The sequence below is a fragment of the Sylvia atricapilla genome, chromosome 3, assembly GCF_009819655.1.
Source record: "Sylvia atricapilla isolate bSylAtr1 chromosome 3, bSylAtr1.pri, whole genome shotgun sequence".
In the NCBI taxonomy this organism is placed as follows: domain Eukaryota; kingdom Metazoa; phylum Chordata; class Aves; order Passeriformes; family Sylviidae; genus Sylvia; species Sylvia atricapilla.
The window spans coordinates 65,064,982-65,088,105 of record NC_089142.1 but is presented as its reverse complement, the minus strand read 5'-3'; the positions used below and the strand labels follow the sequence as shown (position 1 = coordinate 65,088,105).

Sequence of the window (23,124 nt, the reverse complement as noted above, 5' to 3'; positions counted from 1 at the left end):
TCCTGACTGACTAGAATCATTTGAGTATTGATGGGTGACATCTCATCTTCAACAGATACAAGTTTCCACAAAATATTGTGCTCTTCACTATGATTAACAAGAATAGCTTCCTATCAGATACTTTTAACAGTCTTGTTTCATTTCAATTCAGTGTAGATATATTCAGATTAAGAGTGCTACTAAAAGCAACATTTTTTTTTCCTTATAAGCTGCTCAAACCCACTTAGATCACAGATGACATTAATCCAAACACAGAGTGCAGGATTTAATAAGTGGTGTCAGTTAAACTCCTCAGTCATTTCTAAGGTTTCCAGTTTGGGGCCTGAAAAAGAAGGAAGGCCAGCTGGGAGCTGTTGGGCAGTAGGAGAGGGAGAAGAGGTAATCCAAGCACAACAACTTCTTAGACTGCTGAAAAAGCAGGAGAAAGGTGGCAGACAGAAGTAGGAGAGTGCAGCCCAGGAGGGCTTTACTTGGAGGGAAGTAGATTAAATTGTTCGGTTGGACAATCACACAACATGACTCGGTTTAATGAAGCGTACACTTCCTGAATGCAGTCACCCTCCAAGGACATTTAAGAGCCCTCTGTGCCAAAGACATACACAAAAAATATGTACTTCAAACCTTAGGAAGACAAATCTGCTGGCTTTGTACACCTGACTTCTAAAACACTGTTTTAGGAAACACTTTTCAATAGGCTGCAGCTTTCCCCAAGCAAGCAGATAGCTTTTCTTCACAACGTTTGTCATTGAGAGAAAACCTGAATAACAGCAATACTATTCAGTTTCTCACCTGCATTTGCTTTCTGAGTTCCCTTACGTAGACACTATCCTGAGCAGTGTTCTCACGCTCGGATGCATCTGCCAGAACATTAACTGTTGTCTCTGCCTCTTGAAGCCACTTGAGGAAGCTCTCCAGATCCTTGTGTGAGGCCTGTACTGTCTTCATCTCTGTCTCCAAGAAATTCTGCCTGTCGACAGCTCTGAAAAGGAGACAAGTGTCAGAATATTCCCCCATAACATACAGCATTATATATACATCATAATGAAACTCCTAAAAGGAAATCTGAAAGATATCTCTAGTAAGAAACTATTCATCTGTACAGCTTGTTTTATCATTATTTATATCACTGTTTTTAATGTATCTATAGCTACCCACAGATGTCCTGAACTGGTTAGGCATTTGACAGACCTTTTTAAAGAGGCATGCAGTAAAAACTCAGTTATTCATTAAAACCCTAGGTTTTCCTTTTAGAGTGTTACCATCCATCAACATATGTTACCCCAAATGGTGGAAGTGTTATTTCCATGTGTGAAAAATTGGCTTTTCCCCATCAACAAAAACTACATGGAGCAGAAGCACTGAGTGCTTGGGACATTTTTGTTCCTCTTCTACAGCGAGCAGAAACACTGCCATAAATTCTTAAGAGTTAAAGTACTAAGGGATCAGATACTTGGTCAGATACTCTCTGCTAGAAGACTTTTGACACTATCACTCAAGCAGAATAATGCACTGCCATAATAACAGTCAAGCCACGCTCAACAGATTAAACCTAAAAAAAGACTGGCAGAATACGGTCCGAATTTTCAATCATCCAAAAGATTTCTGACTGATGCAAACACTGAAGTTTGTGTCTGTAAGGAGATTTTTTTCATCTAATAACAATATAATCCAAACATTTTATGTTACTAGCAATTTCAAACAATTTCCTGAAAAAAAGAATCACCTTATAGTTTTGCATAACGGTACTGTCTCCTAGTGTCTGAAATCAAACCCAGATGAGAAACTATTACAGTCAGCAATTTTAAAAGCTCTGATTAACAACATTAATAAAGCATGACAAACTAAATTTCATCCATTTGAGGCTGTAATTCTGCAGCATTCCTTCTGCCAAAGCCAGGACAAAAGAAGCAAGCTGTCCCACATCAGCCTACTGTAGAGAAACCTCTAACAGAGCTAACAGCTTCTGCTAAGTAGAAAGTTCAATTTTATCTTCACATCAAGCATTAGATGTATTATAAGATTTTAGGGATAAAGTGATATTTAATTTCAAGACAATCAAGGCCAAAACACTCAGTATGTGGTATTTCCACATTTCTCCTGACAGGCCCAAACTTGTGTCTTCTGCATCTTCCCATCTACTTCATCTTTCTTTCCTCCTTGTCATGCTGAGGCACAAGTACTGCTCAGCAGTATGAAGGAATAACCATGTCTGGAATTGTGAATTTCAGAACTAGTTAAAATATTCCTTTTAGAAAAGAAGCAGTAGGTGTTCAGTACCATTCAGGATGACAGTTCAAAGCAAGCAGCCTGGTTTACTAGCACATCAGATGAGACAGATGCAAGTAAAAGCTGTTTTCTTTCAAGGACTGTGAGGAAATCTCATGCAACCCAAATTCTGCCAGGCTCACATTCCTAAGTTTTAGCATAACCAACTGAATATTTTAGAGACAATTAGCCCAAAGACAGTGTTGCAGCCCCTACTTTAGGAGCTTAGGTCCTACATTACTCGTTAATAATCGCTTTATGAAAAATAAGAGTTTAAGAAACATTCCTGATTTTGTGCTTGCCCAAGTTTTGGCTACTAGCAAATGACTAAGAGAGCAAGAAGCTTTCATTCTTGCTTCTTACTTGCAGCTGGAATGCTTCACCCAGTCTTGAGAAAAAATGGTAAGTAGCAAGCTAGGGATAACAAGGAGTTTGATATTGTCCAGAAAAGATAATAAGCACCAGCTAAAAATTAGAGCACACCAAGGAACTGTGAAAAAATGTAAAATAAAAGCAGTTATGAGCTCTAACTTCAAAACTCTCCCTCTGCAGGGATTTTTTTTCCCTAGCAGGAGGTTAAGGCCAAAGGTGGAAGAACAGGAGTGACAGCAGGAAGAACAGACTGTTAATAAAGGTGACCTTCAAATAAAAAGAACAGCCCCAAAGGATGAAATACTAAATGACCCAGATCTCTAAGTCTAAGTACTGATATATTAGATAGGAATCGAGACAACTTGAACTTTGAAGTTAACAACATTCATTGAAGAATATTGTCTTCATCCTGAAGTTTTAATTTCTCAAGCTTTCAGCTTGGCTAAGCTTTAAGGAAAGAATGAAATCCTATTACTGAGCCACTGCCACCATATATTTGAATTAAAGCTGAAAAACAATCCCATCACTAAATACATACAAATGTACAACTAACATTGTAAGATTACATGGGTGTTTTTAAAGAGGACATGTATAGCAGTAGTGAGCAACACTTTTAGATAGCTGATGGAAATACTTTCCTACCCTGCTAGTAAGGACTCCAAACATAAAACAGAAAATGGAGAATTCTGTGCTGCAGATTATAAACTACCCCATGCTCTAAAAATGTAACTCAGATTTTCAAATAGTTCTGATACAATTAGAGCAGCCTCAAAAGACAGAGGATCTGTACATCTTCCAGGCTGCAAGAACTAAATGTGAGGAAAAGCTGGAGAATTATTTTCAAATGAAGCTAACTTAATACAGTGATAGTGGGGAAAGTCTATGCAGATTCTGTTGGCAAACACACACCCAAGGAAAAATTGTTATTCTATTATTTAAGTTTTCATGGCTCTGTTTCGGGTTTCTGTTCCACCCAATTATTTTTTTAGATTTATACTAAAAATCCATAATGCATACACGTGTGATCACAAGAAACTCAGAAACTAACATCTGAGACAGTACAGAAAGCAACTATAATCCATTATCTAGGCAGCACAAACACACAGAATGACTAGAGTTTCACCCTAAAGTGTAAAAATAGAACATTAACAGCCACTGGGCAAAGTATCCAATTTACACAATATCAAGCAGAGGAGCTTCAATCTCTTAATGCCAACAGTTTTAAAATAAGGTCCTTCACCACCTACAATTGGCCAGGTGGTGTTCTTATGGTGACCAGGACAGCAATCCTTCCAGGTGATGTTACTAAGGACCCTCTCCACAACCTCCAAGTAGAGGAACAAACTGGTATTTTAAAGCATTATGATATACAGATTTATTCTTATAGACCATATTCTATAGTCAGAGGACTACATGTCCACTCTATGTATAAGCCCCACATGTCCCAACATCTGTGACTAAAGGTAAGCGTCATCACTGATAGTTCTATTTCTTGCATTTAAACTAAGTATAAAAATCTTCATCCTGTTGAAAAGGTGTTTTAATCACACATTCTCTCCTTTTAATTCTACCGTGCTGCTCAGATGGGATTACACTAAGCAGCTCCACACATTGGCTATCCACTAGCTCGGAATTGTCCTTTATATTCTGCCACTAGTTAATAAACAAAGCAGATATTCACCTTCCTTAGGCTGCAGACTTCAAACAGTAGCCCCAGTGATAATTAAGGCGCTTCAGTTATACAAAACAAAGTGCAGTAGCTTATTATTTTAGACTTTAAGCAGATTCCAAACTAATTAGAGGCTTCCAGGCAGGAGCTCTTCTTTCTGGTCACCTTCCCTGAGTAGTGGGCAGTTTTATGCCAGTTCTAGCCATAACACTGCAAAGTCTGAATGTGAATGAGAGTTTTAGTCTACTGTCAATGCCAATCCAACAAGGATCCAATGTTTCCCTTCAGCCCCTAATTAACTAGGAAACACGCTGCTACATCCAAAGCACAAAATGACAGAAGAATCATTTTCCTCCAAGGAAGGATAAGATGACATTCTACTCTGTTTTCTTCATTACCTGCTTATTGAAAATAGTCCTGCTGAGAAGGACTTGGGGGTGCTGGTGGGTGAAAGGCTGGGCATGAGCCAGCAATGTGAGCTTGCAGCCCAGAAAGCCAATGGTGTCCTGGGCTGCATCCAAAGCAGTGTGGGCAGCAGGGCCAGGGAGGGGATCCTGTACCTCTACTACACTCTAATGAGATCCCACCTGGAGTGCTGCATCCAGCTCTGGGGCCCCCACTTAAGAAGGATGGGAACCTGTTGAAGCAGGTCCAGAGGACAACCACTAAAATATTCTGAGGGCTGGAGCACCACTCCTATGAGGAAAGGCTGAGTCAGTCAGAGTTGTTCAGCCTGGAGAAACAAAGGCCCCTAGGGGACCTTATAGCAGCCTTGCAGAGCCTGATGGGGCCTACATGAAACATGGAGAGAGACTTTTTGCAAGGGCATGTAAGGACAGAACAAGAACAATGACTCTAAAGTGAAAGACGGAATATTTAGATTAGCTATCAGGAAAAAATTCTTCACTGTAAGGGTGGTGGAGCACTGGAACAGGAGAAGCTGTGAAGCCCCATCCCTGGAAATGTCTATGGTCAGACTGACTCACACTTTCAGCAAGCTGATCTAGTGGATTATGGTCTGCCTGTGGCAGGGGGGTTGGAACAAAATAATCTTTAAGACCTCTTCTAATTCACACTATTCTATAACTCCACAATTTGTATAACCTTCTCCTCCTCTTACTCCTCAAGAAATAACACCTCCTTAAACTTCAGTAAGTAGGCTTTTCATTCCTTTAACTGACATCCCATTCCAAAACCAGCAGCATTTTTCACATGCACATATATTGTCATCTTCCCCACTCCCACATACAGAGGATTAATTTTGTCTTCTATCCCTTTAATCACAATGCATTTAGACATTCAGAGTCAGACACTATTCTAAATGTTAGTTGCTCATCAATACCAAATACTCAAAAGCATTTCTGCAGAAATTAGATTACCCTGCAGGAAAAAAAAATTATGCATAGAAAAATACCACATTTTCAGTGAGACATATCTGCAGATACATCTTAAATAGAGGATGAATAGAAGGAAAGAAGCTTCAATTAAGTCTCAGTTCCTACAGTGCATGTATTTTCTAGATGGGTGTACTGGCAGGATTGCACTCGAGAACCCAAAGCACAGCCCCATTCAGGGGAAGTTTCCATTAGATGAAAGGCTGTAAGGAATTTATGCATGGGAAGATGAAGCTGAACACTTAGACCCTCATAGAAAGGAAGGACAAAAACAAACTACAAATACATAAATCATACCAGCAATAAAGAATAAGAGAGGAACTTTCAAAGTCACTTTGAGAATAATAGCTACAGTAAAACCCGAAACCAAACATGAGAAGTCCCCTCTTTTTCTGCTTAAAAATATACTGCATAAACGGAAGTGATACAGAAGCTTTATATTGTGAACTGTGGGAACTTCAATCATCAAAAGAATTTGACTGGAACTGACTAATTATCCCCAGCAGCCCTAAATGCTGCACTAAAGCACACAGAGACTACAATACACATGTATACAGAGAATGCAAGTTTAAGGCACCAGCTGCTACAGATAGAGTGAAACCTTGTAATTACCTTTGGTTCAGATTAACCCAGCAAGTGTTCATTTGGTCAGTGGTTTCCTTCACCTTCCTTGAGTCATCATCACGATACTCCCGAAGCAGTTTATTAGAAAGATCATTGAATGCTGCTACTGTGATGTCACCTCTGTGCAAATCCTGTACTAACAGCTAAAAAGCAATGCCAAATGAGACAGATTAAAATCAGACTATTTCTCACATTATCCATTTTATCACATACTATAAACCTCTCATTTTTTCCTCTTTTCTAAAAAGCAAAATGTGCATATTTTTCATCTAGGAGTAAAACCATAAAGAGAAAATCTACAGATATTAAGTGTCCTGATAATGAACTAATCAGAACAGAAATAGGTGAGAAAAATTGGCAATTACCAGAACTGCCAAAGGTTAGAGAAATCCTCTTTTAGAGTCTACTAGCAACAGAAATAAAAACACTTCTGCATTTTGAATAGCATGAATAAGTCTGAATTATTCTAATAGCAATATAAGCGGCACCCAAAAGTGGCATAAATGAAATGGGCAGTATAAAAATTTGATTTCATTCTTTGGTTTTTTTTTCTTTTGGTTTTGTTTTTTGTTTGTTTAGAATTAAAAAATACATTACAAATGTTTGTTTATTGTGGCAAGATATTTATAATGGGCCTTAACATTAGAGAATCTGAACTCAAGATTATTTCTAAATAAAAAAATATTTGCAGATAAATATATATATATGCAGTTGCATATTAGGGCCTCTAACTTTCTGTTTGGACATGGGTCTGATTTCACTTAAGTAAACAAAGTGGACATAATAATCTATTTCTATTTCCCTGCTCATGTAGAGAAGACACTAGTCAGATAGTTATGCAAAGCACACAGCTTTACTGTGTACTTAAATAGCTGTGGATTGGTAAGCAGCTCTCAGAAACATACTTCCTTGCCTCTTTCCATACCCAGCCGCACCCCTACATCACCCCTTCATGAATATATATGTGCATCTATATATAAACATGCACATATTTTTTTAAACTCTATTATATCCCTGTTCTAAATACTGCACTGGTAAGAGCCTCTCCTCACTGCTTTGTGTCTTTAGTTCTCATACTGTGCCACCTACAGCCTGTCCTTTTTGTGACAGGCACCAGGACAAATGACACTAGACTTACAGATTTATCACAGCACGCTTGACATGATATAAAAAGCATCAAAGATTGCATGGAATCAAAAAAAAAAAAAAAAAAAGCAGCATTGGATATGCCTGGCACCCACAGAAGTGAAATTCAGGACTATTTTAAATACCTTAGTCCATTCCTTGACTTACTAAGCTACCTTTAAGTATTTCTATGAAGTCAATTTTGTGGCAGTATCATTAAATTTTAATTGGTCTGAGGTTCAAGCTCTTTGCACAATATAATTTCTTTGATGCTACATTATACTCATTTGAGCTAAGCTTTCAAAGACACACATGCACACATGCCACCTGTTTACCTCCCCGAATGGGGATGCTTGGGAAGTCTGATATATTGAAAAGCATAGACAATTAAGAAAATATCATGCCCAAAAAGACAGAAAATAGTACAACAACTAAATTGCACATTCACTCATCAGCTGAACAAGTAGCATTACACAGACTGGATTGGAAAAAAAAATAAGCATAAGTGGTGTTACTTTGCTCTCTGCAATCTGTTTGGCAAGCATCTCCTTTGGGGCCTGCAGGAGCATTCGCAGGCGGATCTCGCACTGCTCCATGAGGTGCTCCATCTCCTGCCTCTGCTCGTGCCACTGCAGGCTGTCTGCCAGCATGTACTTCAGCTGCTGCTGCCGCACCTCCACACTGTGCTGCGTGCTGTCCCACTGATTCTTCAGCTTCTCCACTGCAGAGGACAACATAGAACATGAAATATATGAGGCAAATGAAAAAGTAGCTGTAACTGCCTCTTAAATTCCAGGGCAAAAGGAAATAATATAACACATTCTCAAATACAGTAGTTTCCATATTCAGTATTTTAGCTCCTCGTGTAGTTGACGTATTCACAGAAGCAAATGAAAAAATCAGGTGTTTGCATTCCTCTTGCTTAAGCAGGATAGCATACAAGTAACAATGATCATTTCTGGAATAATTCAAAGTCAGTATTTACTTTTAAAGTACACACATGTAGGGAAGTGCACTGTAGAGATATGCCAGGAACAGGGCTCCAAGAAGCACAGCTTAAGGGTGATTTTAGGGTGACAGGACCAGCAAGTTTTCTTTGTGCCTCTGTAACTTAGGCCAGTACAAATAAGTAAATAAATACTGTTTAGACAGCTTGTACAAAGCAAACTGAACATTCCAGACCACTATCTCATGGCACCTGTACTACAGCTTTGGCCAAGGTAGAAACATTGTACAAGGTAGTAACAATCTACTTCAGCACTTTAATTCCACTACAGGTTTCTACAGAGTTTAGTAGATTACACAGGAGAACAGAGAAGTTATTGATTACACCCCACTTCCTTCAAGTAAAAGAAATTCCTCTCTCAATAAAAAGTTGTATTAGATGATGGATAAACACATTTAACCTTTAATAAACAAGGAGTGAAAAAGATAACATAAGAGCCTAGAATAAAAATAGTGCATCACAAAAAGCAGTGAATCTGTCTTTGGAGATAAATGCACAGCATCATCCCTTTTCCTGGACACTTACAGACCATTAAAGCAAGTATATTACTTGAAAGTCTACAGAGGTGGAAACAGGTTTCTCTACCAGCTGTCATGACAGTTACAGGGGAAAAATTATATCACTAAAGAACATGATAAAGAATGTTGAAAAAAAGTGAATGGTAAAACGCAAAACCAAAAAAGACTAAGCCAGCTTTCTTGAGCATCTTGTTACTCTAATCAGAAAGATGTACACAGTATGTAAGCCATCCAAAGTATTATTTTAACAGTAAGTACACAATTTTATTAAAAAATTAACACCCTTGATGCTTAAGTCACTTCAATTTTTCATGAAGCAAAAATGCCAAAGATTGCACTTAAATTGAAACCATTTAACTGGTTTACATCTTTTTTAACCTTTTGCAATTACACAAAGCCATTGTGTTTTATCTGCTTGAGAAAATCTCTTAACTTTAATACGTTCAACAATATTCTGTTTAGTTCCACAAAGCTCTCAAACATGGTAGCAGCAAAGCTCACCTGTCAAGAGTAAATATCACTCCACCATACTGGTGGACAAACCTAATAATTTGTGCAATATAGATTCATCCATTTCAACCCACAAGCAGCTTGTGGATTAATTTTCAAGAACAGATATTTGATGTTTACACAGTAGTATTACTATTATAGAACCAATATTTATTTATATACTTTTTCTTATTAATGGACAGATCAACCTTACTCTCAACACTGCCGACATATTTACCCATTTTCTACCTCCAGCAAAACAGGACAGAAAAATAGTGACATTCCTGGTAACCTCAGGATTCGGTGGGTTCAAGACCTAAGTTCCTAGAAAAATTTGTCATTGGCCGGTATCTGTCATGTCTGATATCACAGGCAGAAGGACTAGAAAGAATTCCTGATGAGACTGTTTTTTCAGTTCCCAGTGTCCATAAAGCAATTGGGAGGGAAGTTCCAGAGAAGGAAGCTTTTCTCTGTTTCTCTGCTCCTATCAATTTGAGTAATTATGCTTCATCTGATGACACACAGCAGACTCACAGAAGGTTGTAGGACATTAGTATATTCTGATAGATATTTGGTGTCTATATGTACTCAGTGTTTAAATAATGAGGTGCAAAAGCATTCCTGAGCTTTACCTTTCTTCAAAGAGCAAACTTTTCTTAACAAATGTCAGCAGTAAAAAAAAAAACCTTCATATTTTTGTGTTTCATGAAAGCAGAAATTCTTCACATACATCTGAAGGATCTACTGGAAGCTTAATCCATGACACCATATACAACATCTCTTTTCCCACCCTGGAAGCACATGACTATAAGGGAACTCAAACTTTAAACACACAGTCCTTTACTTCTTGTTCAGCTTTTCTGAAGAATCCAGAATGTTTTGTGACTGACATCATGTCTCCTTGTTGACTGACTCCTATGGACTACATGGTTATTATCCTGCCTCGAGTTTCCACCTCACTCCTAGTTCTCAGTGACTGCAAAACTAAGTTGCTTCTTTGAATCTTACTGCCCCTACTAATCCATAGACTGCGAATCTTAGACAGCAGATGCCATCTCATCAGAGGTCCAGAAAAACAACCCACCTGTGGGCTTTCCATCTGACCACATCATCTCCATCAAGTCTTATGGACACCAAAGAAATTCTGGTAGACGGAGTGAAGGAAAACTACATTACAGAGGAGAGCATAAGAAAATATATCTTTCCATTTTTCTTTCTTACTATAGTATTCCTCATGGCATGAATTTTCATGCAACCAGCAAAGCTTAAGACTTCAAAAAACAGATTGTCCATTTGTTTCAAATTGTGACAATTGTACATTTCTTCAGTATGAGTAAAATAAATTTTCAGAGGGAGTGAGGACCTTTAAATCAGAAATTAAATTTTCAAGTACATGTCAGTAACTTAAAATCTCTACTCTCAGTTAGCAATTTTCAAAGTACACATGCAAAATCATTGTCCTAATGCCAATACATTGATGTTTTTAACTGTCCAGGGCCTCAGAGTTCAACAAGAAAAAAACACTATTAGCTCCTTTTCTCAATAAATAAAATCCTCATCCCTGGGTTTATGATTGTGAAGCAACTCAAATTCTTCACAAAATATTTCAAAATCCCACCAAAACCACTGACCTCCATACTTAAAAAAATGGCCTGTCAAAAAAACAAGTGGCAATTCTTGTTCCAGGAATTTTCATTAGACTGTTTAAATGAAAGCTACTTAACTGCCAAGTTTTCTTCTCTTTTTCAAGGAAGGTAACTTCAGCTATGCTAAATCGAGAATTTTAGAAGATATGAAGGTTTTTTACTGCCATGGAAACAATGTATTTGCAGACACAGGATGGAGAAACTTACTTTTTTCTGTGATCTCTGTCCTAATGTCTGAACTGGAAGTTTTATTTTTCAGATTCTGAGCCAATGTAAAAATAGAATCAAGTTGAGGGTGCCGATGGTCCATATCTGCATTGGTTATCTGTTGAGAGTTAGGATATGATTTTAAGTCCAAAAAGTAGTAAATAGTTAAACTCATCTACATTATTTAGGTAAAAAAACATGTGTCTCCACAAGTATACAGCCGGTCTCGTCATTACTACAACGCTTGAATTGTCACAGTATTATAGCACTGCTTTAAAAAGCTAAAATATTTTAAATTGCAGTTACTGAAAATCCAGAGGTGAAGGTTAACCTGAACAAACTACATTGTTACCACAGTTGTTGCACAATATTTTCCAATATCTATTTTTCACTTCTCAATAAATTATTTTTCTCCTAACCCAGCTGGCATCATTTATATGTACCAGAAGCAGCAGTGAGTGCAGGGGGAAAGTGAAGGGGAACAACTGGAAGGAACAATCAGATTATATCATGTTGCTCTATAAACCATTGTTCACTACATGGCAATGTACCAGAATCCCATATTACAAATATTGTACAGTTAAAAGAAAGTGTTTCCAAAGCTACATCACATTATTCTTCCAAATTCCACACTATGTGAGATACTCACTGAAACAGTTTAGCACTTGTCTAGCCTACGGCTTCTACTCTACACTTAGTTAATTGATATTAAGTCAAATAAAATGAACCTTAACAGCCTCATACATCTCACTAATACTGCCCTTAGTCACAGTTCAACAGAAATAAACATTTACATCATAAGCACTTATGTTACAACTTTTAATCCTCTTAGCATGTCTCTGGAAATCAGTTTAGTGTAAGTACACCAAACAAAACTCATTAGAAACCAGCAAAGAGTGAATCAAAGTTCACCTACTAAACAAACATGAAACTGCTCTTAAGTCTTCTGTGTAAGTTAACTATTACAAATCCCAAAAGATGTCACGAGGTATTCTCCATTTTCTTTGTTTTAAACAAAATAGAACAGTGCTTAGCTCACACAGGGACACAAGAATAAATAGGAAATGGCTCAGAAGGAGAAAGAAGTGTAATAACAGCATTTCATGTGTAACTTCCATGTTATACATTTAGTTGCAGTCAGGTTTTTTTTCCCCTTAAACACATTATTGCTTTTAGCTTCTTTAGTGAATATAAGAACTATTAAAATGTAAGACAATTTTCTACTAGGTTTCACAAAAACACATACTTTCATTCGTGCAATAGTCCGATTGATCTCTTCAGTATTTCCCACAGTGACTATGTTTGACTTGAGCATCTGGTCAATCAATACCAACCAGTCAGCCAGCTCAGTTCTAGTTTTGTCCAGATCAGCAGGTGCAGAAAGTTCCAAAGCCTGCTGAGTCTGAACAGGAATTTCCAATGAAGAAGATGCTAGCACCATCCTTTGGATATCTGAAACAGAGTGTGGGGATTCTGTTAAAGAAAAAGTAGTCATGGCCACATGAGCAGTTCTTGGAATTATAGGGGGTTTTATGCAATTCTTATAAATATGTAACAGCATCTATAGAAAAAGCACAGCAAAAATTGTATTTTAACAACCAGAAGCTAAGTAATTAGAAATTCCTTTTGCACCATTAAGGCAGCTATTTTTTTACTGCATACCAAAAAGACTCACCCAAATGATTCAGCCTAAATTCAAAATAAACAAGATGAAAACTTGCAAAGACAAAATTACATTAAACCTAATGGAATGAAGCTAAACACTCATTGACACTTATTAAGCATAAAACCCAATACATTTAAGGTAAACATCCAAAATTGTCTTCCTCAGTTTTCTACTAGGTAGCAAAAAGGTCTCTCTCCACTCTTGGCTCAGAATTCACTTAAGGACAAGTGAAGCTTCTGCAACAGATGCTTCATGGATTTGGCATTACACAACTATCTGAGGAAGGGACAGATGCCGACTAGTTCAGTCACACCTTTCTCCCTCTTTAACCTGTCACAACAAAGGAGTGAGAAATGAGCTGAATGAACAGTAAGATTCACTCCAGAAGTTGTGTTATAGTTCCAAGGAACACTAAGTTACATCAAGCTGAAGCATAAATATTTCACACTTCCCTCAAACAACAAAATACAGGAGCTTTGTTTAACAAACATGTATGAAAAGAGAACAAGCTGTACTCAAGGTTTTAAAAGGATTAAACAGAAGTTGGTTTGCCTCAAATTTTGTTTATTGGTGCTGAATTAAAAAATAATTAGAATTAATTCACTGAAGTTTGTGTTGCAAATTCTTTCCAGCAAGGCCTGTTTTCTTTACCTAAATTTCCAAAACAAAGGCCTGGGCATGTTGTTTACAATCTGTGTGTGCTGAACCAACTCCAACCATTTGAAAACATGACCAGTGTCAGTGTCTGACACAAGAACATATATTTAGACAGATTTCCCTAAGAGATTCAGGAAGGTCACTATCTAGCAGATAAGGAAGACCCATCTGTCCTCCTAACTGAGCCAAGAGAAGCAGAATGGCCTTTTTTTATAGGACGGCAAAAAATCTGCATGCAAGAGATACTTTAAGAATATTTAGATGTATGGAAAGCTTTTAGTGGATCTTAATTAGTCAAAGGCATGACCACAAATCCACAGGAAATAAAACACAGGAAACAGGCTGTCACAAACACAGCTATTTTGGTTTCTACTCTTTATCTAGTCCTGATGAGGAGGCCTAAGCTTTAAAAAAAAATTCTCCATTTCAAAACTGTTAGAGGAACTCCAAAATACTTCCCCAGTCCTGAACAATAGAGTGACTTCTTCCCTACCCAAATATTCCCTCTCTCCCATAGTAATGAGAAGGCAGCCTCAAGTTCAGCATGATGCTTCAACACTTTTTATTTATGTTTGTTTAAGTTCATAGAGTTTTTTTCCTTTTTTTTATTACTTTTGACTGCAAACCAAGATAACACTCAAGACAATTAAGCAGAAGAGAAGGACCAATCACTCACCAGGAGGCTTTGTCTTTGTAACAAGACGGGACTGCCCAACAAACGCCTCCAGTTCTCTCATTTTGTCAGGCACTTCTCTGAACACCTACAGCCCAACAGGGAGAAATAAAAACAGTAACAAAACCTATATTAATGGCAGAAAAGTCATCTCTTATTGGAAGACAAAATATTCCACACCATGCCTCAGATATATTTCAATTATTTTTGGAAGGTATCATTTAAAAAACAATAAAAACTTCAAGAGGTGCTAAAATGTTTTTTCAGTACATCCCAGTGTCACACCTAAATATTGAAAAGAAATAAATAAATTGTTGTAGACAGATCATTTACATGTTTTTTATGGTCTAGGCACCAAAACTATAACTCACTATTTAAATATACTTTGAAGAAAAGATGATGCAAAGCATGACTTGTCAGTCACACAAAAGTAGAGAAATAGGAAACTAATTGAAAAAATAAAGTGTTACAACCCCATTGCAGTGAAAGCAAAATTGTCAATTTGCTTTTTAAAAGTTTTTAAAAGGCAGTGATGAAATTGTAGTGCTCAAAGCAGAGGGGGAATCCCTATTTTCATGGCTGAGTTGGTAAAAACACACCTTTTTCTTTCCCTGCGGTATCAAAAGCCCCTTCCCTCAGTACATTCTTACCACTGTCATCCATAAAATAATCTAAAATAATTTAATATTTTCATGTGGATCTCCAGGCTTTGCTTGAAAAAAATCTTGCTTTACTCCAGCCAGCTTTGCCAATGAGATTGAACACGAGTTTCTAATTTACAGTAATGTTTAAGAAGAATCTCAGATACACTTGGCAAGATTTTCTAAACTTTACCACAGCTTCATTTATTTTCCTCTTAACTGCTACAAACATTCAACTTTCCTATACAGCAAAAATTTATTCTAACTCTCAATTTCAAGTTAATACATTACTGTTTGACTCAAACAAAATATTTTTGATCTAGCTGATACTGTTGATCCATCTTTAAAAAAAAAAAAAAAAAAAGGCAATACAAAAGAAAAAAAAAATCAACAGAAAAACCTAAGCTAACCAATTAAACTCAATCTGATGGAAAAATGTCATCAGAATTTTCATGTGTAAGTGGTCTGAGGTACATTTCCCGATCATGCCTGTATGGTTTCCAGATCATTTTATGTACATGTCACAGATGCATGAAAAGGAAAACAACTATTCCAAGTATCGCACTCTGTTTTCAGCCTCAAGTACTCAATGCTGAAGAAATGCACACCTTGTTCCACCTCACATTAAGGGACTGCAGGCAATCAGAAAGTTTGTTTTTTTCCTGAAGATCAATATTTTTATCCAGTAGCACTTCAGGTTCAGTTCTGTTCAGCCATTCAAGTTTTTCAGCCAGAACTTCCATTTCTTCACTTAAGATCTAAAATAGAAGAAAAGTTTTAGACTGAAATAAATGCATACATGCTTACTTAAAGGAGGAGAAAAGCTTTAAGTCCAATATTAGACATTTCCCTGAACATAAATAGAAAAGCTTCTATTTTAGTTTCTATGCTTGATCTAGAAATTATTGAAACATTCACTTCTAGCATTTATATTAAGGTAGATGACAAGAAAAATTACCTTTGATGACAGGCAGGAAATACTCAACTGACATGAGTCAATTTGTTTAGGCAAACACAACTGAAACTACTTTACATCATTTATAAACACTTGTTCAAGACCTCCTACTTAGATTTGGTCTAAAAGAGGTTCGTCAGGGTTTTGTTGGGGTTTTTTGTTGCCTTTTTTTAAATTACTGAGTTTTAAAAAATGAGCAAGCAGGTTAGTTGGACTGACTACTCCTCTTGTTCTTTTAGGATTTCAAGAACATTTTCTTACACACATTCTACAAAACAACGATGTTTTGTTGTCAAAGTTACACACAAAATAAACAGGAAAAATTTTCACATGTGCACACTACTCTTACTTAAAATGGCCAAAACCCTTACACAGTTGAAAAAACAGGTTAAATAAAAATCTTACACACACAAGAGATTATTACAACTGCCCTGTAAATGGGACAATGTTGCTACTTACCTTTTAAGGATATCAGCTTTTTTTCTATAGGTTGTAGCAATTTTAAAGTTGACACATTCACATCTTCTCCAGTGAAATTCTACTTACTACATTTTATCAGCAGTACATCTGGTTCTCACTGTCTCATACATAAACACCATCTTTTGACTACGTACCAGTTACCAACTCAACCCAACTTCATTTTGAGGTGCATCTTGTCTGTGCAAGTAATCTTACAAAATTGTCTCACACAACCATAATTTTTTTTGGCTATTCACAATGTGAAAATTTCCCTCCTCAAAAGCCATGTCCTGATGCTTTACACATACAGATGTATACATATATACACTATATTATACTAAACAGTCTTGCCTGCAATTCTTGCAAGTTTTCTTCATGGTTGAATGTAAATCTTGTGTCCAGAGCATTTTCTACATTTTCCAACCAACAACGCAGTTCATCAAGCTTCTTTCTGCACTCTATCAGCTGCTGGTTCTCTCCTTTTAGCCTTAAAAAGTGAAACAAGAAGTCCAGCACATCGGTCCTCAATTACTTCTGATGTCACAGTCAACTTTTTTTCAGTGCTTGCAGTATTTTAAAGGATTCATTCTATCATCAATAGATTCTACTGTCATTATTAAAAAAATGCAAATAAATGCTACTGTCTTAAAACCAGACACATTTTAGTTCCAAAGTCATAAAACAGACTTTTAAAAGACTGCAGAAATCATTAAATGTAAGTGATAGTAATGACAATCTTCAGGCCTAATCATTATAAGGTCACTGAATTTTTCTCCTGGAGGTTTTAGGGACATATATAATACTTCCACTAAATTATATGAAACTTTAATGAAATTTTCCAACTTAATTATTAAGTACGGTCCTATTTTGTTTATAAATGGAGCAGGAGATGTTAAAAGCACATAATTACATAAAGATCTTACTTTATAGTACTGTGGAAACTCAAGAACAGTACAAGTTGTTTCAATTAGTGCATCTCTGTCAATGATAAAACAAAATTTACTGTAAGGTACTTACAGTTCAGCTTCAGCCAGAGAAAGCAGCTGGGCAATTCTTCCTAAAACATCTAACTTTATAACAAAATTGTTTTTAAAACAAAGGAAAACTGTAAGAAAAGTAGTTTTGTGGTTGTCATTTTGTGAGTTGTTTTAAACCGACTTACTAAGCAATCAATTGCAGGTGAATTTATGAGAAATTTGTTTTAGAAGACAGTTCAAAACAGGGCTTTGAACATTAGGAAAATTCAGATTAATGACAGCATGCAATAGAATGCACTCTCTCTCTCTCAGAATTTACTAAATTAAATTCTCCTTATTGCATCTGGTCAGGCATCCAAATTTTTGATGAACTTATTACCTCTGTTGTCTATCCATGACCTCTGTTGTGATTGCTTTCCAGCGTCTATTCAATCCTGCCAGTTTCTCCTGTAGGAAGCTCCCATCTGTAGCAGACAGTTTCTGTATGATCCCTTCCCCAGTTCTGTTCAAAGCTGAAACACTGGTCTGATGGCTGCTGACTCCCTCTTCAAGTTCCTGTCAGAAACATAAAAGCCACATAGAATTTTATTACTGACCTGAAATGACTTTGATCTGGCACATGATATGCAGGATGAATCCTGGGTGCACACTATTTTACTAAAAGAGGCACTCACAACCATCTCACTTAGAAATGGATGCTGTTGATAAAGTAATTAATGTTCTGTTGTTGAATCTAATTCAATTTTCTTAGGTGTCAATTTTCAATTTTCTTAGGTGTCATAAGAAAATAGTGATACACAATAGGCTATGAATATTACAAAGAATCACAAGAATTCATTTAAGCCACCAGTGCTAAAATCTACACACATATTTGATTCCTTTTCTCTTAATGTTACAGCACTTCTTACAGGTTCTAACAGATGGTTTGACTTGAACCAGGTCCTTTCATAATCTATAATACCCCAAATATTTCTTTACCTTCAGAGTGTTTTAGCTAGGATAATTATGGCAGTGCTGCCATGGTCCCAGACATCACAGAAAATCCATGAAGCTAAAGAAAGTTAGAAGATGTCAGGATTAAGTCTTCAAAAGCCCTAACATCTACTGAAGTTCTACCCTGTTAGCAAAAATTTCTTTCCAACTAGATTAGGAATATGATGATTCAAGAAAGAGAAGTGAAATGCCCTAGAACAAAACTTCAAGCAGCAATAAGGATAAAACAGAAGCTGTGTCTTAGACAGAACTTACTTTTCTTTCACAACACACACTGACACTTGGATAACTAATACTCTCAAAAGAAAAAAAGTCTGATCTTTAAAGTGATGCTTTCTTCTCCTTATTTAAAAGGAAGTAAAATTAAAATATATCAGAGATAAAGTTATCAAATTCCAAGACCAAAAAAAAAAAAAAATCAAACATACAACCCCTGTAATTGGAATCTTTTTTCTAGACTATTTATACAAGGCAGTATGTCCAAATGACATTTGTTTAAATAAATAATTTGGTAAGTTATAAATTACCTTCATTGGGGTCCACTTTTTAAACTATGAGTCAAAAGTAACTGAAATAATATATTGGATTTTTTTATCTGGCTAATATATTTTGGAAGCTGTAAAAAATTTACAAATCAACAAATTATGCCAACATTTGAATTATCAGATTATCTCAAACCAATCCTTATCATAAGTGATTATAAAACCCCATACTACAAGCAGGAGTTGAGCTCTTCCCCAAGAATAAATTTTAAACAGCAGCCAAAATAGAAATGTTAAGAGTTACTGCTTTCTGAAGCGTAATTGCACAGCCTCTCTGCAAATCCATATGTCTATCTATAAAGCTACAATTTTAGATGAAAATCTAGGCTTTTTCCATCTTGCTCACTTTCTGCCTGCATCCCACATACCTGCTGATGCAGCCCAGCTGCCTGCAGCTCCAGGCTGCCATCTAGCCCACGGGCATCGGCCAGCAGCACCTCAGCCTCTGCTATCCAGTGGGAGAGATCATTGAGATCGCAGTGGAACTGCCGCCACGCCTCTATCGCCCTGTCAAAGCTGCTGTGGGAAAACAAAGGACAGAAAAATTACCCAAAGTTTCAGTTAGAAGGCTAGAAGCCCTACTCCAGGGTGGAGAAATTTGCCTTGCAGAATGGAAAGACTAACAGAGCCTGGTTAATCAAGTCCTTGTACTGAAGGCTTCCTAGCACAGTAGCAGCTGGTGAAAGCCAACAGCACAAACTGTCATTAACTTCCAGTTGACGGAAGAGAGGGCAGTCCTAAGCAAACTTGTTTCTATCACTTAAAAAATAAAGATTGATTAGCTACATCAAACTTGCTTTGCAGAACCCTTTCCTCCTTTATTGTGAAACAATTCAGCTATCAGACGGTGTGAAGTATGGAATATGATTAATTGCTCAGATTTCTGTTCTCCTTCATAAGGAGAAAATGGGGTGTTGGTGCCTGAATTCATTAGGTGAAGGTGATTTTTGATAATATAGATTATATATTTGATTATATAGTATTAAAAGTGAGCACACATAAATAGGTCATAGAATTGAATCACAATTTCATTGTGATTATCTTTGCAGCTTCAAATTAATATGTTGCTTAACTGGAAGGGCAACATGTTCTAGCATGGAAAAACAGAATAACCACAGTCACAAAGTTATTTTTTAATAAAATGAGAGTTCTGTTATGTTAACAAGCTACCAAAGTGAGAGCATGACAAAAACATGTCAGAAAGGAATAGAGTGGCTTGCTTTCTATTTGTTGATTGTTAACTATTCCAAACTAATTGAAACAGTCATTTTTAAAGACCTAAGAGGCCAAGACTACTATTAATCAGGGGACCCTCTGTTTTGACTGAGGAACTGTCATTTGCAGCCCACTATTGCAAACAACTGCAAATAATGGCAACAATAAAGACTCCAGGATTATTGCATATATAAATATAGATGCAATCTGAAATTAGCAGCATAATGATATCTAAAACCAAACTTAAAAGACCTACCATTGCAATTATTTTTTTCACTAAGTCAACAATCCCAGAGTTCTTAGTGAGATTAATTTCATCAAAATTAATTCTCATTTTACAAAAGATACATATTTCTTGACATATACAGGTCTTATTATATATTATTATTACTAGCCAATTCTAGCAAAAAAAGTCTTAAAAATCTCCACTTCAATTCTTCTAACCTCATCTTCTAGTTTTACCATTTCAGTTTTAGCACATCCCTTGATTTAATAGCCTAGACCAACCTGTACACTGACCTCAAATCTCAATGGCTAACATTTCAGTCTAAGCATATGGTCTCATGACAGTAACTCATTTCACATTTAATGAGAAGATACATTCTAAGCACTTAAAATAGATTAAAAGAAGGTTTCATAGGCTTCCTTAAAAATTAAACTTTTTGAGGGAGTTTTGACCACATGACTTTTTCAGAACACAAAATTTTAAAACTTCAGAGAACACCGAGATAGAAAGTTTTAACTTGTGCCATTTCTGTTTTGAGATGACAGCTCCATCAGTATTTTGAGCAACGAGCAACTCCAGTTTTTATTCAGATGCATGTGCTGCTGTTTCCCTACAGACTGCCTCATCAGAAAGCTAAAAGTACCAAATTCCTGTGACTATTGCACCAAACTTGGCTATCATTTGCCTCCTCTGCAAGAATCCACTGCTTCCAATCCATATCTCATTCCCAAGTCATCAACACTTTCAGCACTAGAAGAAAACCCACAGCAAAAGGAGCAGATCCAGCAAACCAGCACTGTTACAAACAGTTCAAAGCATTGAGACCTTATATACATACAAAACACACACATTTTACTCTACACATGTTCAACTCCAACTGCAGTCAGCTGGATTTAGTTGACTATTTAGAAGCTTTGCTAAATAAAGTTTAATTCAACTTGTGCTTGGCTTCATCAGAGCATTTACCAAAGGTTTAACTACTTAGCTGGCATTCAATTCAATCACAAAATCTTGACTAGCTCTGAAAACTAAGTCAATCTTTTGCCAGAGGCCTCAGATGCTGCTGCTTCTAATTTTGTCAAAATCTCCACCTACTCCAGAAATAGAAAAAAGCCAAAAATTATTAAGGAGATAGTCGTCCCGCTTGTACTTAGTGCGACACTAGGAAAGGCAAGGTTAAACTTGGCTAAGAATTCTTCTTTGTAACAGGGTATAAAAATACTAATACCATTTTAATATTGCAATTAATAATGTCTTCATTGATCAAAGAGTGTGCTTCTATTAAAATTGCAGCATTTTATATATTCAAGAAGCTACATAGCTAAATTAGTAGTCCAGTAGTCCCTTTTCACATGAAAATGAAGCCCAATATTATTGTCATTAATATGCAGAGCTTTACAAACTTTATGAAGTTCAAGATTATTCTGTATCAGCAAAGTGACAGAAGAGGCAGTCTGTTGCATTTTGCCAGTTATTCATAAACACTGAACTTACTCTTTGACACACTTAGCTTTTCAATAAGGTGCCTAAGTTTCTGGTTAGCCCTGGCTATTTAATCTAAGCAAATCTGAGTAGTAAATTAAACTGTACTCATACTTACAAAATGTTAACATTAGTTAAAGCTTTTTCAACTAAGTTACAAGTGGAAAAGAAAGTCATAACTAAAGTTTAGTGCCTACAGTATCTGTGAGGACAACAGAATAGCTACAGGCATATAAATATGGATGGGCACCAGATTCTGGAGCACTTGTCTCCAAGTATAGCAGGTGACCACAAGCACCCAGCAAGAGCACAGAAAGTTGTATGTAGCTTGCATCACTATTTTCTAATTAGAGAACCCACAGTGAAACAGCATGGCCTGCTGAGTAATTAGAAATCTTGATCCTTCACTGATCCAAGGGCCCAGAATTTCTGGAAGTCTCTGTTTAGATGATACCACCAACTGATTTTTATGTCCTACACACATATCAGTACTTTGAAAAAGAGTTGCAAACATCTTCTTATGCAATACACACGTTTCCTAAAAATATCTCTTCAAAATATATTACCACACGTGTCTGATATCAGATTTCTGGTGCTACAATGCAAGTAAACATGGTTATGCATACTTCATGCTCTACAAAACTTCTGCATTGTCCATTACCTTACAACATATTAAAAAGGAAATACCGTAAAAGCAAATTAACGACAGTATAAGCCTTTGCATTTAATTTTAAATTTCATGGAATAATTTTCAGTCATTAAGGGTTTTTTTGCACAGCAGTAATCTCAGTGTCCATTGCTGATTGCAGTGTGAGCACCTCCAGCCTACTGATAACTTTCTGAACACATACTTTGACTCTTTTACAAATTCCAACTTAAAATACTCATCTAATACACTTTTCCAAGATTGTCTAAGCAGCACTGAGTTTGTTTTTAAAGATTTAAAAGTGATTCAGATAAGGAAAAAAGTTTAATGTCTCTTCTGTAGGGGGTGGGGAGAAATCAAAATTTTTGCCCACATGAAATTACACCTATTTGTGGCAAGGAAATTAAAATACCTACTTTTTAGGTACTTATTTTAGTATTCTCTTATTTCCCTAACAGCAAAATTTTTTAATCAGGTAGTCTCTCATTTTCAAGTACTTACAACAAATATTATCTACAACTGTCATAGGTGCTGTTTTCTAAAGACTCCATTCTTTCAAACTGAATACTTCCTTCAAAAATCAAAAAATCAGCCTTGAATTCTTTGTTAAAAGATGTCCTATTCAACATTACACTTCTAGAACTTTGCTTTGCAATACCTTTAGAAAACCAAAATTT

The 23,124-nt window shown here is 36.4% G+C and overlaps 1 protein-coding gene across 2 annotated transcripts in view; it reads right to left on the bottom strand.

Annotated features, from left to right (window-relative positions):
- Positions 1 to 23,124, bottom strand: part of UTRN (utrophin) — a 316,443-nt gene that overhangs the window by 188,239 nt on the left and 105,080 nt on the right. The window contains exons 42-51 of one of the 2 annotated variants that reach the window (XM_066315631.1): positions 19,247 to 19,397; positions 17,723 to 17,898; positions 16,718 to 16,853; positions 15,561 to 15,710; positions 14,315 to 14,399; positions 12,562 to 12,767; positions 11,316 to 11,433; positions 7,965 to 8,170; positions 6,313 to 6,467; positions 790 to 979 (exon numbers count right to left, since the gene is read on the bottom strand). In XM_066315631.1, coding sequence (XP_066171728.1) covers positions 790 to 979; positions 6,313 to 6,467; positions 7,965 to 8,170; positions 11,316 to 11,433; positions 12,562 to 12,767; positions 14,315 to 14,399; positions 15,561 to 15,710; positions 16,718 to 16,853; positions 17,723 to 17,898; positions 19,247 to 19,397 — 1,573 coding nt within the window. Of the gene's footprint in view, positions 1 to 789; positions 980 to 6,312; positions 6,468 to 7,964; positions 8,171 to 11,315; positions 11,434 to 12,561; positions 12,768 to 14,314; positions 14,400 to 15,560; positions 15,712 to 16,717; positions 16,854 to 17,722; positions 17,899 to 19,246; positions 19,398 to 23,124 lie in introns of those variants that run through there. The other variant, XM_066315629.1, reaches the window with a different exon arrangement.